The sequence below is a fragment of the Eptatretus burgeri genome, chromosome 20 (genome assembly GCF_056783735.1).
Source record: "Eptatretus burgeri isolate ZD-2024b chromosome 20, Ebu_testis_v1, whole genome shotgun sequence".
NCBI lineage: Eukaryota > Metazoa > Chordata > Myxini > Myxiniformes > Myxinidae > Eptatretus > Eptatretus burgeri.
This window is the reverse complement of record NC_140980.1, coordinates 2,001,280-2,016,500: the sequence shown is the minus strand read 5'-3', so window position 1 is coordinate 2,016,500 and position 15,221 is coordinate 2,001,280. Positions and strand designations below refer to the sequence as shown.

Genomic DNA, 15,221 nt, shown 5'->3' with positions numbered 1-15,221 from the left:
TGCCAAACCGACCAGACCAGACTAGTCGATCTCAGGCACCTCAAACCCAATCACTCCCAAACCGACCAGACCAGACGAGTCGATTTTTTGGGGAGGCATCCATTCATCGCGGATTTTCACTTAGCACGGGGAGGTTTGGAATGTCACCCCCGCGAGAAACGGGGGATTACTGTATATATATTTTTTCTGGAATTTAGCGTCCTTTTTTTGGTTGCGGCCCCCCACTCCTCACCACTTTGGTTTTGTGGCCCTCCGCCCAAAAAGGTTGGAGACCCCTGATCTAATTGGTATTACGATGCTTTTTTAACAGATGGGTGCCTTTTGGATTGAACAATAGCTGAAGAAGCCGATTTAGTCATATTCATCGTCAGTTTCGTTGTCTGCGTCACTGTCATTGCCATCGGTGTCAGAATCAGGGTCAGTCGGCCTCGGGTCGTCATCGTCGTCGCCGAGATCACCGGGATTTCGAAGAACTCTGTCGGGCATCTGGGGGCCTGTGAACCACACAGTTTGGTAGGAATTGTCCACCAGTTCCCATCCTTGTTGAGGATCTTTGGGCACAGCGTTGTTGCAGGCTGCGTGCCATGTCATTGCAACAAAGTTGCTGCGATACGATGGATCTTCTGCTGGACGACATTCTCGCATGGTGAGATGCTGCTGGCATCTACACCCTTGAGTCTTGCAAATGGCTGCTTACCCTTCTTCGGTCCGATTGATTTCTCAAATACCATAAATCTGTGCTTGTTCAGTGGCATTGTCTTTTTTGTACCGTACAATTTTGCAGTGTACTCCTCAAGAACGTTGCAAGTTGCTTCGTCCACTTGCTCTGCTGCCAATGCAGAGAAAGCATCCAGGAAGGAATGATCATTCTCTTCAGCAATTTTCAGAGGACGTTTTTTTCCCCTTCCTTATGGAGGATGAGGTGTAGTCGCATCCTGTGAATGCATGGAAGCCTGGCAGGGCTTTGCATAGGCGGGGTCCAATCTTGCTTGCAATGGCAGAGAGGTCAATGTAACGCCTGTTACCCCGGGCCCAGAGGTGCCGACGTCCATCCATATCTTGGTGTTCACGCGATGGGAATGGTGTCGAAGAATAACTGCTATGTCGGTATCAGTGGCTCTGATAACTATGTCACCTGGTTGTTGGCTCCGAGAAACTGCAACAATGGCATGAAGGCATATCCTTGTGTCGGCCTCTGGGTGATTGCACTCCAAGCGAGGAACAGGCGTTACATCAACCATCCCACTGGCTCCTCTGAACCGCAAACATTGCGTGTCGACCCCAACGTACAACTCCCTGCCATCCAGGCTAGCCGAATGCCACTGTTCAGCCCAATGTTTCACCAGAAAGCGGGGTAATTGCTGTTTGAAAGATGTCGACTTCAGTGCCTTCTCAATATTCCGCGGACGAATCTGTTCTTGTCCTGTGATGTGACAGACAGAATCTTCTGTGCCACGGCATCCGCGCTCGTTACCCTTTATTGAGGGTTCCTCGTAAGTGTCGAAGAGGATGTCTACCTGTATTGAGGGATGTGAGAGGACTGCATGCAGCAAGTAACGTGAAAGTCCACCATACGTCGGAGGTAGATTTGGTGGAAGGCAGTGAAGAAGAAAGTTGCCAGCTATTACAGTAGCCCTCACCTTTGTTGGCGAACCATGCACTGCTTCCCTGCTCTCAAGGACTGCGAAGAGATCACTCTTGGTTCCATGGGCCATTGTAACCAGAGTGCCATCTGTTCTACACATTGTTAGAGGAACCGGAGTCAATGGGTATGTGAGGAGGTATTCAAAGTCTTCTTGCCTTTTCACAGCTATGATGGCAATCCATCCAAACAGGTCTCTTGTGCACCTAAGTTCTTGTACGATCGGGTTACTTGTTCTCTTGTTTTTTGCGCCTTGGTCTGCAAAAGTCTTCATGCGGTTCAGTGATAGCTTTCTCGAATCTAGCGGCATCATGTGCACACTTTCCTTGGTGGCAGCTTTCCCTGTCTGGATGTTTACAAGGGACTCTGATTCGAGATTTAATGGATTGGCAAACCCTTCGATGGTCTTCAGCAGGTTGCCCAGGTCCTTATTGTCCCGTGAAATGCGGCTTGGGGTCAGCTCAGCCTGTGTGTCACTGGTTGTATTCATTCCAGCCCTTTCGAGCATGGCGCTAAGGAGTGCTGCTCTGGCACCCTTGGTCGCACTCCACCGCAGACGGGCTGAGAAGTTATTCGTGGCGTCTGTGTATCCCGTCATCCTTGATGCTGCATCAGCATTTACCGTCTGCTCGAGAGTGAGATCTACCGGTACCCTGCTGAACTGATCGTCCGTTCGACGAATTGCAAACAGACCAGCGACTAGCATCTCCTTCAGGCCTGTCTGAGTTGCAGTGCAACTTTAGTAACCTGACCCTCAGGAGATGACTTGATGTCATACACTGCCTTAATGCAATCACACTCAATGGCTGTGCTGTGGACCATCACACCTTGCTGGCGGCAGTCTGGGGAATGCACCAAAATCGTGTCAGGGAATTTCCTGGTCAGAAGGTCCCCCAGGTATTGCGCTTTGCTTACTGAAGGGACCACTTCAAGTTCAGTACAGAGGTCGGTGAATTGTTCATAAATGGATGCAAGGCGTTCAGGTCTCTCTCGGTCAATGATGTTGTCTTTGACGTATGAATAGATACAGTCAAGAGGAAACTTGGGATTAACAGACTCCTCAGCGATGGGGGGCAGCCCAAAACTTTTCACCCTATCCGCCCTCCGGATATATGTGGCAAGCCAACTGGGGTGGAACTGGGCTTCCTTCGCTATCAGGTCAACCCCACTGATTTTTACAAGTAAACATGCTTGCTTGAGGGTATGCACAATCTCTAGAATCTTTTGTGCCGCTTGCTTGGTTTGCAATTTTCCTGGGAGCTCTTTTGTTCCGTCTGGGCGTTTTTTGACCTTTTTTTGTCACAAAACAAACATGTATCAGGGAAAATACCAAGAGTTGACACCCTTCGGCTTGACTCTTCACCACTAACAGTTGAAGCAGATGATGCAGAGCGTAACGCCTTTCTCTCTGGGCCTACAGTGTCATTCCCAATAGGCCAAGGTAGAGACTGAGTGGTAATGGCTGTAAAAGTTCTTGTCGCACTTGCTGCGGTACCCATCACCATCTCCTGGATGACTTGGTGAAACCTCAACAACTGCTCTGGATTTGGAAGATTGGTAGTTCTTACTTCCCTTCCTGGCCTCAGGAGCACGCTGAACAACTGCCCATTTCTCTTGCTGCCAGGGAACTTGCTTGTCTCGGTCGGAACAACATGTATATAAGACACTTTGAAGGCAATGACTGGTGGGCAGATGCTGTGAAGGGAAGAACAAAAGGGACATGTGTGGTGTGTCATGAATTTCTCAATTACCGAAATACAGAATTACAGAATATGGACTGATTATCATTATCATAGCCTACCATTAATTATCATTTCCTTGGCTTGCCCTTTTTATGTGAGATCATCAGGAGGCCTTGATTTAATGAGTTCCTAAAGAGAAGATAGGAAAAATAAAAATGTGAAGTTATTATATTGCACTTTATAATGTTGAACATTCTCAAAGCGCTTCACATTTATTACCCCGAGCTGTTGGCCTGTTCTTTCCACGTTCTTTCTCCGCTCCTTGGGGAGTATTACAGCCCGGCTGCTGTTTTCAGCGCTCACAACTTCTCATTCTCTGCCAGCCAGGTACCCATTACTCCTGGTTGGAGAGAAGCAAGTTTGGTCAAGTGCCTTGCCCAATGACACAAAGAAACAGATGGTGATCAGACCGGGAATCGAACTTGGCATTCCCGCTCCTGAGTCTGACACTGCCACTACACCACTGCTTCCCCTGAAAAAACAGTGCGAATTCATATCTTTAGAGTTTAGATCAATGAAATTAACCCATGGGCCTGGGGGTATGGCAAAAGTGGGCGAAATTGCATCAGCGTCATCGAAGACCTGATGGAGGCCTTCTCGAAGAATGCTTTGGAAGGTCAGTGGAGACCGAAAATAATAAGTACTGTACATATAGTACACTTTTGCCTTCCTTGTTCAGGATAAGTGTAGCTTTCAGTGTTCTGTCTTTTTCATGTCAATGTTGCTTGGTCCATATGACTCGGCTGAGAATATTAGGCTTACAATACTTCGGTGAAGTCTTTGCCTCATACGTACTTTGTCAAATGAAGAGAAGAATGTCACGGAGTCTGGCTTCACTTTCACTTTTACACTCCACACGCAGTAGGTGTGTGTGACTGAATGCACAGGGGCAGCCTGTGTACGTTCCAGTAAGAGTCGACAGTGGATGGCCTTAATCTCATAGCACGCAGGTATAGCCAGTCACCGCGCAGGCACTGGGATTATAGTCTGTTTTCTGAGATGTTGTCGCTGTGTGATATTGTCCTGAGATAAAAATAGTAACTTGATGCTAGTTGGCCGACAGAAATGTGTTGTGTATTGGATGAATGTGTGGCTGAACACCTGAGCCTCGGCAGATGTTAGGCCCAGTGGTTGCCAGGGCCAAATCCAATAAGGATTTGCTTGACCTTCCTTGGTCATTTTGAACCCTTCTTTAGCCGAAACGCCAGGGACTATCCTTTCTTGAACTACATTTTTGTGACAAGCGATGTGAGGAGATATTTCAGTATCAATTTCAGCTTTGTTCTCAAAAGTGTAATTGAGACCCTTTTTGTACCCCCACTGGGGCCCTTCTTAAGTGCAAACCCCTGGAAATATTGTTTCTTAAGTTGTATATTTCTAACTCGTGATATTAGGAGCTTTTGATGATATTGATGCTTTTGATGGGGGGTTTGGGACCCTGCCTCCCCTAAAGGCCGGGAATGCCATGCTTAAATGGGTTTCATTCATCCCCCATGTACTCTTGACAGAATGAGACCATCAAACCTTTTGTTCCCAAAAGTGTAAATGAAACTGTGCTGGCTCCCAAACTAAAGGCAAGCTGCAACAGCAATCCTCTGCCGGTGTTGAAAAAAGACAAGTTACTGGTCAGCTACCTGAAGGGTACATTGGAATGGCAAAATGAAATCTCACTCATTCTCTTTATCCCTCCCAAAGGGCCAGCTGTCTCATCCTCTAATTGAATATTTTTTTGTGTTCATCCGATGGGAGAAGCACACACAGTATGTGGAGCTCTTGGGCCTCACCATCAGCTATAACCTGTCTTGGGGATATTATATCCCCACGATGGCCTCCAGAACCATCCATAAACAATGGAGCATATGTATGTATGTATGTTTGTAATTCCGCTCTTTTACCATTAGTTGGATATCTGGCCTGATGCCATGAGCCACATGACCCACACGACCCACAACCTGAAAAAAAGCATACATCCGCCACTTTAGTGCAATGGTAAGCCTCTTCGGAAATGTCGTATTCACAATCGCCATACCCTTCCAATAAGTTTACCGTTCAGTGTAAAACAACCAAAGCGACTGTTTCAAAGGATCATCAAATATCAAAAGGTTGGAGCCAATTGGCATCATGGGCCTTGTGAAGGCGACAGTAAATTTCGGCTTCAGGCCTATGGTATCAGCCTATGGGCCAGTGCAATGGGAATTATCCAAGCTATATAACCACGATGTTTTATAGATGCACATGACAAGCAATTTGCATGTTTTTGGTTCATGTACGAAACCCGGGTTATTTTTGTTTTCTAGAGTGATCGAGGCAACGGTCTGTTGCCTATACACCACCCATATAAAGGGATGCGTCAGAAGAGCGCATTGCATGCTTAGAACAAGATTGCCCTTCGAGCGGTACTCTGCAAGTGAGCTAACAACTATAACATGTCAGCAACTTTTAGATCACAGTAAACAGCTTCATATTCTCAAAGGGTATATCTGATATGTGGATAAACTCTAATGTGACGTCTCATTCAAATGAAATTTATCAAAGCAATGAACTGGGCAAGGTAAGGTCATTTGGCAAGTCGCTTAGAATAGAGACTGAACATATGAGAAACTGGTTTGGCACGATGAAAAGGAATGCATGTTCGAGAGGTTCCGATACTAATTTGTGAAAAACATCTCTGAACAGATGCCGCAGAGAGTGTTGCACTGAAAATTGTGTCTCCTTCACCGCAACCGATTAAAGAAGGTGATGACGTTGTGCTTGAATGCTCGACAGAGAAAAATTCTGACTTGGACTACACCATTTCATGGCAGAAGGTAGGATTTGCATTTGCAATACAAAGAGTGATCCTTTAGCTCTGGCTTGCCTTGACGGAAAAAGCCATCCACTGACATTGATGAAAATTATTTCATAATTTTATTACTTAAACTCAACAAACAGCTGGGTGCTCACCTCCATTCTCTGAAGTGGAACCGACTCCTGTGTCTGTATCTCATGCCGTTCCCACCGGTCTCGCAAGATTGCTGCCCATCATCATCTTTTGCTTTCTCCCACACCAATCAATGCTCTCTTCTACTCTCACTTACCCCATCTGCACCCCTCCTCCTTTTCCTTTCTGATACTCCTCTCCTCATGTGCATTTTTTTTCTCCTTTGATTATCTGGCCATCTGTGAACCTGCTGCCTTCTGTCATTTTGGTCCTCCATTAGCCAAGATTTCTGGATATAAAAATGATATTACCAGATAATAGGCGTCCACTACCATCCTTGACCATGTTGTGGAATGTCGACTGAGGTCCTTGTGCGAATGAGATGAAAAAGGACTCTACTGAAAGTTCTGGTCAACACAAAGTTCAGGATAATATTTTGGTGCTCATTAACTTCTATGTCTATTGTGCCACACCGGCAGTAATGGTGCCACGACGCGTATGACACAGACTAGAGATGGTGCAAGCATAATTTTCTCGAGCTTGTGCTGAAAAAATCTTTCAAGCAGAGCCCAAGCTGGTGTTTCTCCTCGCTAAATCATTTCCTGGGAAGTCCTGGAAAATTGTGGGAAACTGTTTTGGAATTCCTGCTTTTCCCCATTTTTGTTCTTGAACCATCTCTTGTGTCAAGTGTAGATGTGCTTGCGGAGTGTCCTCTGTGCACCTCCTTTCCCAACACGAAGGAAAGACTCCTCAACTTGTATTTTATAGTCTTCAAAGCCATCCCACAACCAAGTTCGAACAAAGTTACATGATGGTTGGATGGATAATGTGGCCGGTGTTACAAAAAAATTAGTTTTCTGCAGGCATGGATTGTGGTGTTTCATGTTGCAGGAATAAATGGCCTCCACCTCGAGTCGCTCGACCTCGGCCGAATAATTGTACTTTTCTATCCGGTCACAGATCGACCTTTGTGTGCAGTACCCTGTCATCTATGTACATTCATAGTTCATACATTAATTTGAGAAACTTTTCAAACTCAAAATGGACTAAATTTTAAAGATAATTACGCTTTTCATCAGGTATTTGGTATTGCATTGTGGTGTATCAATCACATACATGGGGGAGGGGGGGGGCTAAGACTGTTAATGTTCCGATGCGATTTTGCGTGCAGGGTGGGGAGACAAATGAACATGAAGGAGAACGATTAACACTTCATTCAGTTACAAGGGAAGATGGTGTGGTGTACAATTGCACAACATTCGACTTTCTTGAATCTGTGGATGGACCAAGTCATGAAATAACCCTGCAGGTTAATTGTAAGTATGCATAACGTTATTGTTGTTTTGTTTAGTGAGTATTTCACTGAAAGATTGAAATATATATTCATATATTTATATATGTGTGTATGTATATATATATATATATATATATAAAATTTGTGTGAGATGATATTGATCGGTCACCAGGTACGGTATATGAGTTAGCATCACTGTGCCGTTCTGTTGGAGCATATGGTTTTGTAAGTCTGGTTTATCCAGCAGGGCAAAACTAACAGCTCATTTAACTTTAATGCGTAATACAGTTCCTGATGGCAGCACAAGGTTGTCTGAAAGACAAAGACTCAAGTGTTTGTCTTCATACAGCCATAGGAGTAGAGGATAAATGGGGCTTCTGAGGCAGCCATTCAAATGAATGGGGAAAAAGGGAAAAACTCTCTGACTCAAGGCCCAAAAGCCCAAAATAGGAGACTGATTTCCTCCCCCTCCCATCCAAGCAAATGTAAAATTGAGACTTACTTATTAAAGCACTTCTTTCCTTTTATATTTTTATTCCATTCCAAGAGCGAACCAATGAATATTTGTCCATGTTCTACTTTGGGCAATAACTTAATTTTTCTGTTGCATTCATCACCATCAAGTATATTCACAAAGATTACTTTGGAACTTAGTTCTTGATTTAAGTATTTTTGTTGAGCAGAAATGAAATGATAAACTTATCTTTATGCTCTTGTTTGACCACCTCCTGAGCCACATATCATTTTGAGATTGCAGTAAATTGTTTTCCCATTATTCAATTGATAGCTATCAAAGTTTTTCAGTCCATTCAAGGATATTAATTTTTTTTCTTTACATCCTCCAACTTATTTGTGATTAAATTTATTCGCTTATTTGTTTTATCTACTTTTACCCCGGTGATTTCTTCAATAAGACTTCTTTGATATTTCTCACATTCTTTATGTTTCCCATTTAAATACCAAGACTGATTACATCTTCACTCTTTGGTTTGGTTTTTGCTTGGTTCCATCATTTATAAATCAGTAAAAAGATGGCGGTAGCCTGTTAAAATTCCCAACCCAATATCTTAACACCTACTTATAACCAGAAGGGAGACGATTGATTCCATTCGCTAAAATATATCTTTTATCATCAAAAGCTCCTAATGCTTTCTTATTTATCTCTTCTGTATATAATTGATGTTTATAACTTCTTATTGTATTCATTTTCTGTACTCTTCCTTCTTTAAGGTAAAACAGTTGTAATAATGTTTAAAGTTGATTGTGTCCTTGATTATATTTGTCTTTATTCACGTTAGCTTCTTATCACACCTTTCAATGTTATTATTATCAATATACTTAAAAGCATAAGACTTTGATCTCAATCCTATAAATTCACTCATAACCTTCCCACCCAATTCATCTTTAAACTTACCAATAACTTTTTTATTCTTTGATGAAAACAACACATCACCCGACTTATAATTACTTGTATCATATATATCAATATTATCAATCATATCCTCAGAAACATCACTTGTCTTAATTTCTAATATAAAACTATCTGTATCCATATATAACAATGACACATTATCCTGATACTTTGATTTTAAATGATTATAGTAACAGTCATACATTAACAACTTTGACAAGTCAAGAATTGATGTTCCGATATAAATAGGTTTATCCATTTCAATACTCTCTTTTTTCAAATGAATAGCACAAAAGTTCTCTGAAAACACCTCCGCTTGTTCAAAACTTGGTCTATTAATTAACTTTGAAGCCTGTTTCCAAGATGGAGCAAATCTTATGTTTTGTCCATTCCTAACATTTTCCATTGTCTTTCCAAATACAGCATTATTCATTAATTTATAAAAGTCCTTCTCAAAATCTGTTTTTGCTTCTATTTTCCTTTTTGTATTAAAATAAAGATACTTCTTTAACCAATGACTTTGTTTAAATTTCAAAATCCGATGAATTTTCCTCACTCTCAACCCAGCAGATTAATGTTGCCTCAAGTTCTTTTGATGCAAAATATAACTTTCTTTATTATTTAATGTTGTAAGTAGTTTTTCTGGAGATTTACCTTTTATATTAAATGACTGTTGGTAATCACTTAACCATTCTTTTCTTGGACTTTATTTATCAGGGGCAAAAGGAAGGTCTTTATGTTTGTGATGAAGTTCTGGATATTTTAAATCAACCTCAAAATAATATCCAACTTCAGCTTCATCCAATTCTTTTTGAGAGGAGCCAACAATGTCTTGTAAAACTTTTTCATAATGTTTTTCTTGAACCCATTTAAGTTTTCCATAAGGTAAAGATTGAGACAGAGCCCACCCATACAAATTGTTAGCATCATATTACATCAGGTAAGAGTTGTCCTCATTCTTATTATAATCAGGAAGATATTTGTTATTTGCTTCAGCATATTTCTTGGAACATACTTGAGATATTCCTCCTCTTTTGGCCTTCTCTATAATTAAAAGCACTAGTGCGGGCCCGTACGTGCGTGCCCGTACGTGTGTGGCTGTATATGCAAAAAAAAAAATAAAAAACACAAGAATTGTGACGTCAATCGTGATGTCATAGCACCGTGCCCTGTCATTGGTTTGGTAAATAAATGGCCATAACTTGGGAACCGCTTGGCAAGTTTCAATGAGATCGGACCAGTGGTTGTCGAGAAACAGCGGTCGCAGACACACACACACACACACACACACACACACACACACACACACACACACACACACACACACACACACACACACACACACAGTGCATGCCGTACGTGCATGGCCGTACGTGGAAAAAAAAACTTTCAAACCGCGTGCCAGAATCAACAACCACACAGGCTGTTCCTTCACTCTCACGGGCCCGTACGTGCGTGCCCGTACATGCGTAGTCGTACGTGTGTGCCCGTATGTGCAAAAAAAAAAATAAAACTTTAAAACCGCGTGCCAGAAACAACAACCACACAAGCCGTTCCTTTGCTCTCGCGTGCCCGTATGTGCGTGGCCGTACGTGTGTGCCCGCACGTGCAAAAAAACAAACAAACAAAAAAAAAGAACAATTGTGACGTCAATCGTCACGTCCTGTCATTGGTTTGGTAAATAAATGGCCGTAACTTGGGAACCACTTCTCCGATTAATATCAAACCTTGAAAAGGCACATCCACAGGGCTCCAGCAATATACCTGGCAAGTTTCATTGAGATCGGACCAGTGGTTGTCGAGAAACAGTGGTCGCAGACACACACACACACACACACACACACACACACACACAAACACACACACACACACACACAAACACACACACACACACACACACACACACACACACACACACACACAAGCCGATAGGCGACATGGGTGGTTGTGACATAATTGCATGCTAGTCCTACAGTTTTTGACGGATCGGGCTGAAATTTTTTGACAAAGAGGTTGATTATAGTGCGCTTAAAAGCCTGGAAGCCCATTTATGATTTTCGAAAAAATAAACTTTTTCGGATTTTTCAAAAATTTCAAAGTCCCGTTGCTAGGCAACGGTGGTTTCCATAGCAACGGTGCTCAAAAGCATAGAACTAGATCCTGGTATGAACCTACCAGTACCTGTCAAGTTTCATCAAAATCGGTTGACTCCTCTGGCCTCCAGAGCTGTCCATTACATGCAAACAAACAAACAAACAAACAAAAAAATGACGGTAAATAGATACCCGATTTTTGAAGGACTACCATTTGAAAAATAAAACCTAAATCAAAAATCGGCTCAAGTAAAATTTTCTAAATATCTCTGAGTGTTTAATTCCGAAGTCTCGTTTCTCCACATTCAAAACTGTAGGATAAGTATTGAAAATACCGTACGTGGTTTTTCGGCCGCCGCATAGCAACGGGTGGTTGCTTAGCAACGAAACTCAAACGCGCACACTCCCATCCCATATGGCACCTGTTCGTCAAGTTTCATCGAAATCGGTTTGCTCGTTTGTGATGTGGAGCCTCGCGTTGCAGACACACGCACACACACACACACACACACACACACACACACACACACACACACACACACACACACACACACACACACACACACACACACACACACACACACACACACACACACACACACATTGCTGGAATTATAGATTGATATCGATATCACTGATTAATTCTAAATTTTGTGTTGTCATTTTTAACAAAGCACTCCAAGCCAAACCTGGGGCTGTGTAATGGTGAACAGGGTCCAAGCCATAAGAATTTTTATTATGACAGACTGTTCCAGACCAACTACAAAGAAACTTCACAGCACACACATCTAATTCCCGTTAGACATAGGGGATGGGCCCCAACTATAAACACATACTTATCGAAATAACTAAGCTTGGGGACTGCTGTCTGTTTGTGTGCAAATGGTTGCCAGATCCGTAACAGTATTTCAGCAGCGGTGAAAACTGCCAACGAAAGGAAGGCTCAACTCCGGGCTCAAAAGAATTGGAAAGACATAACAAAGAGTTGGAGAAACAAATTAGTGGAAGTGGTGTACTTGTAGATTTTGCTGAAAATCTTGAAAGTCTGCCTGATAAAGCGAGATTGTTCGTTGGAGATATGCTTTCTTTTATCGCACAAGCAGGTGTAAAATTAACTAAAAGGGGTAATGGATCATATCTTTCAAATAAATAAATGAGCATTGATGAGTGGTTTAAATAATTTGGAAAGAATACAACATCAAATTGAGAACTTGTCAATTATTGTAAGAAATTAAAAATTCATAATGTGGTTATTTGTATGAGAGATGAATTAACAACCATGTCGAAACATACAAATAATATTATTATGAACTTAGAAGATAATAATGGGAACGGTTCTCATTGGGTTTGTATTTTTAATAGTCAAGACAAATATTATTTTGATAGTTTTGGTCTTCCACCACCTGTTGAAGTCATAAAATTCTTACAGAATGGTGTTTATCAAACATTTCAAGTCCAAGAATTAAATTCCAAGTGTTGTGGTCAATTATGTCTTTATGTGTAATTTCAACTCAACAAAAATAAAATTTTTAATGACATTATTTTTTATCTAAGATAAATGACTCATGTTGGGAAAGATGGTTCTATCTTTGGTGTATCCCAAGAACTGGATATTGATTTATCAAATGATTACACAAAGGCACAGGCTGAACGACAGAAATATCGTATTGCAAAAAATATTAATGTGAAAAATGCTTATAAATTAATAAATTATCCAAGCCCGACTGACGCAAATGACTTGGTGAGATTAAGTGATTTATCACAATATATTGTTGCGGAAATTGGCTCTTAGTGGGTTAGTAAATATCGGATTAGCCCAGATCCACCCTTAAATGCATGTTTAGCCAGGTTGTTTGGTAATCGGACGTTACATGTGTGTCGGGAGGTGTAGCAGGCTGTCCAGTGTTCGTACAGTGGTGGTGTACCGAGAGGCGTCCTCTTTTTGCTTCCCCCCTTCTAACGAGCCCCTACCAAGCGCCCTGACAGAATCAGTCAGCAAGATGTGTCAGCAACCCATTGGCGGAGAGCTGCTGCAATCTCGAACGATGGACCAATCACGGGTCCCCGGAGGCAGTCCGAGAGGCCCGCCCTGAAAGGCAAGAGGAACTGCTTTGTCTGTCTGGGATCTGCTTCGTGAGGAGTGATTTGACGAGCTGTTCCTCCTTGGCCTGGATTCGCATACTGGACCTGGGGAGAAACCAGCTGGAACACACCATAGATCTTGCTCTCCAGTGCTATCGACCTTACAGGGGCTGGATGCGCCCAGGCTGGTGCGTGAGTGGTGCCGACAAAAGGACGTCGTCTTTTTTGCTTTTGCTGTGAACCAAAATGCTTTTGGTTCACATTTCCATTACTTTTCTGGAACTGGGATATTGAAATATTTGCAGATGTGCCAGTTGATTACTCCACATACCTTGTTGTGCCTGTGGGTGTACAGTTGTTCTGACATGAGGTTTTTACATCCCGATAGGAGGACGCTCATACTTTCTGTTTCTACCTTGCAGAACCTACACTTGTCCGATTCAGTCCTGCCATCTTCTTAAAGCCGTTGGTATAGTGTCCTTTGGTCTTGGGTATATATAATGAGTCGTTCTACATCCCAGTTGCGATGGGCCAAAAGGCCTCAGCATGTGTAAGTTTTTATTCCCGAGATATTATCTTCAACAAGCCACCAGTCTTGGATAAACCAAAGCAATCGTGATTATGGGAGTACAAAAAGCAAGCTGGGAACCTATGATGCAGCATCTGCAGAGTAGGGCATGGGATCAAGCCCGAAACACCGGAGATCCTGACGTTGCTTGCAACAATTTTAAGACAATCATCAAGCCAAGTTTGGAGAAATTCATTCCTCATAGAGATGCCACTGTTCTATAAACAGATATTCTGTGGTATACTGAGGTTTGCCGAATGGCTGACAAAGCTGTCTGTCTGGCATATACCAATTATTATGAGCTTCTTCACCGTTGAGAGATTAGGCCAAAAACGATGTCATACTGTCTAGCATGATATTTCAAAAATGTATTGGGCCCGATATGTTCTCATGGATCAGGCATTACGTGGCGGAGGTACGCGCTCTGCCAAGTGCCCTTGTAGTTCTGATTGTGTTCCTTACTGGTGAAAATCGAAGATTTTTCAAGTATATCGGTTGGTCTTGTGCGTTATTTCTATCTGTCCGTTTGTTTGTCAATCGCCTGCAGGTCGCAATTTTAAACCGATCAATTTTCATCTGATTGACTTGAAATTGGAAGCGGATTTGTATTTCAGGTCACTGAATTCAATCAGCCAATTATTTTTTTTAGGTCAACATGGACCAAAAGGTCAGCATTGGCCAAAGGTCAACAACTTAGGTGGGATTTCTAAATTCCTCAGTTTTCATCCGATTGACTTGAAATTTGAAGAGGATTTATATTTCAGGTCAATGAATTCAAGCAGCCAATTATTTTTGAGGTCAATATCGACCAAAACGTCAACATCGGCTGGAAGGTAAACAACACTAGGTGGAATTTCTAAAATCCGCAGTTTTCATCCCGTCAACTTGAAATTTGAACAGGATTTGCATATCAGGTCATTGAATTCAACGGACAAGTTAGAGAGTGAAGCGAGTTTGCTGAGGACAGCGGGAGGTGGAGGAGTATTGTGGTCAAAGCAGGGCAGAAGTTTGGTGCTGTCGGACCTCCCTTTATATTATAAAGGGAAGAGGGGAGAACAACAGCAAAAAACTTTTATGCATATGCATTTTGTTCATTGAATGAAAAACCTTACGGCATATGTATCTTGAAGTTAAGGCCGTATTAAATGAGTAACCATCTCATCTGTACAGCGATCGAGAACCTGACAGTGACACCCGGAGGACGTGTGGTCAAGCTTCATGGTGATTCACTGACACTGGAATGCGATAGTTCCTCATCACAAACGCCAATGTACATCTGGACCAAGGTATGCATGGGAAATTCGGAAATGATAAAGGAGTGGATTGTAAAAACTGATTTTTCATAAAAGATAATGCTCACCTGGGGAGGCAGTAGGACTTCGTAGTACTTTTAAGGATGATAAAACAATGAAGTTTTAACAAATCTTGGTTCGGGAGTATTTAGAATTTCGATCAAATTTAGAATAGAA

General features: G+C 42.2%; 1 protein-coding gene across 7 annotated transcripts in view; it reads left to right on the top strand.

The window, feature by feature from the left end:
• The window catches only part of LOC147008295 (cell surface glycoprotein MUC18-like), a 153,995-nt gene that overhangs the window by 103,319 nt on the left and 35,455 nt on the right, over positions 1 to 15,221 (top strand). For 6 of the 7 annotated variants that reach the window (XR_015053460.1, XR_015053459.1, XR_015053462.1 and 3 more), the window contains 3 exons: positions 6,061 to 6,191; positions 7,476 to 7,620; positions 14,923 to 15,038. Coding sequence is in view for 4 of the 7 variants with exons in the window: in XM_085865143.1 (XP_085721269.1) it covers positions 6,061 to 6,191; positions 7,476 to 7,620; positions 14,923 to 15,038 (392 nt within the window). In the remaining 3 variants the exon portion in view is untranslated. The remainder of the gene's footprint in view (positions 1 to 6,060; positions 6,192 to 7,475; positions 7,621 to 14,922; positions 15,039 to 15,221) is intronic. The other variant, XM_085865144.1, reaches the window with a different exon arrangement.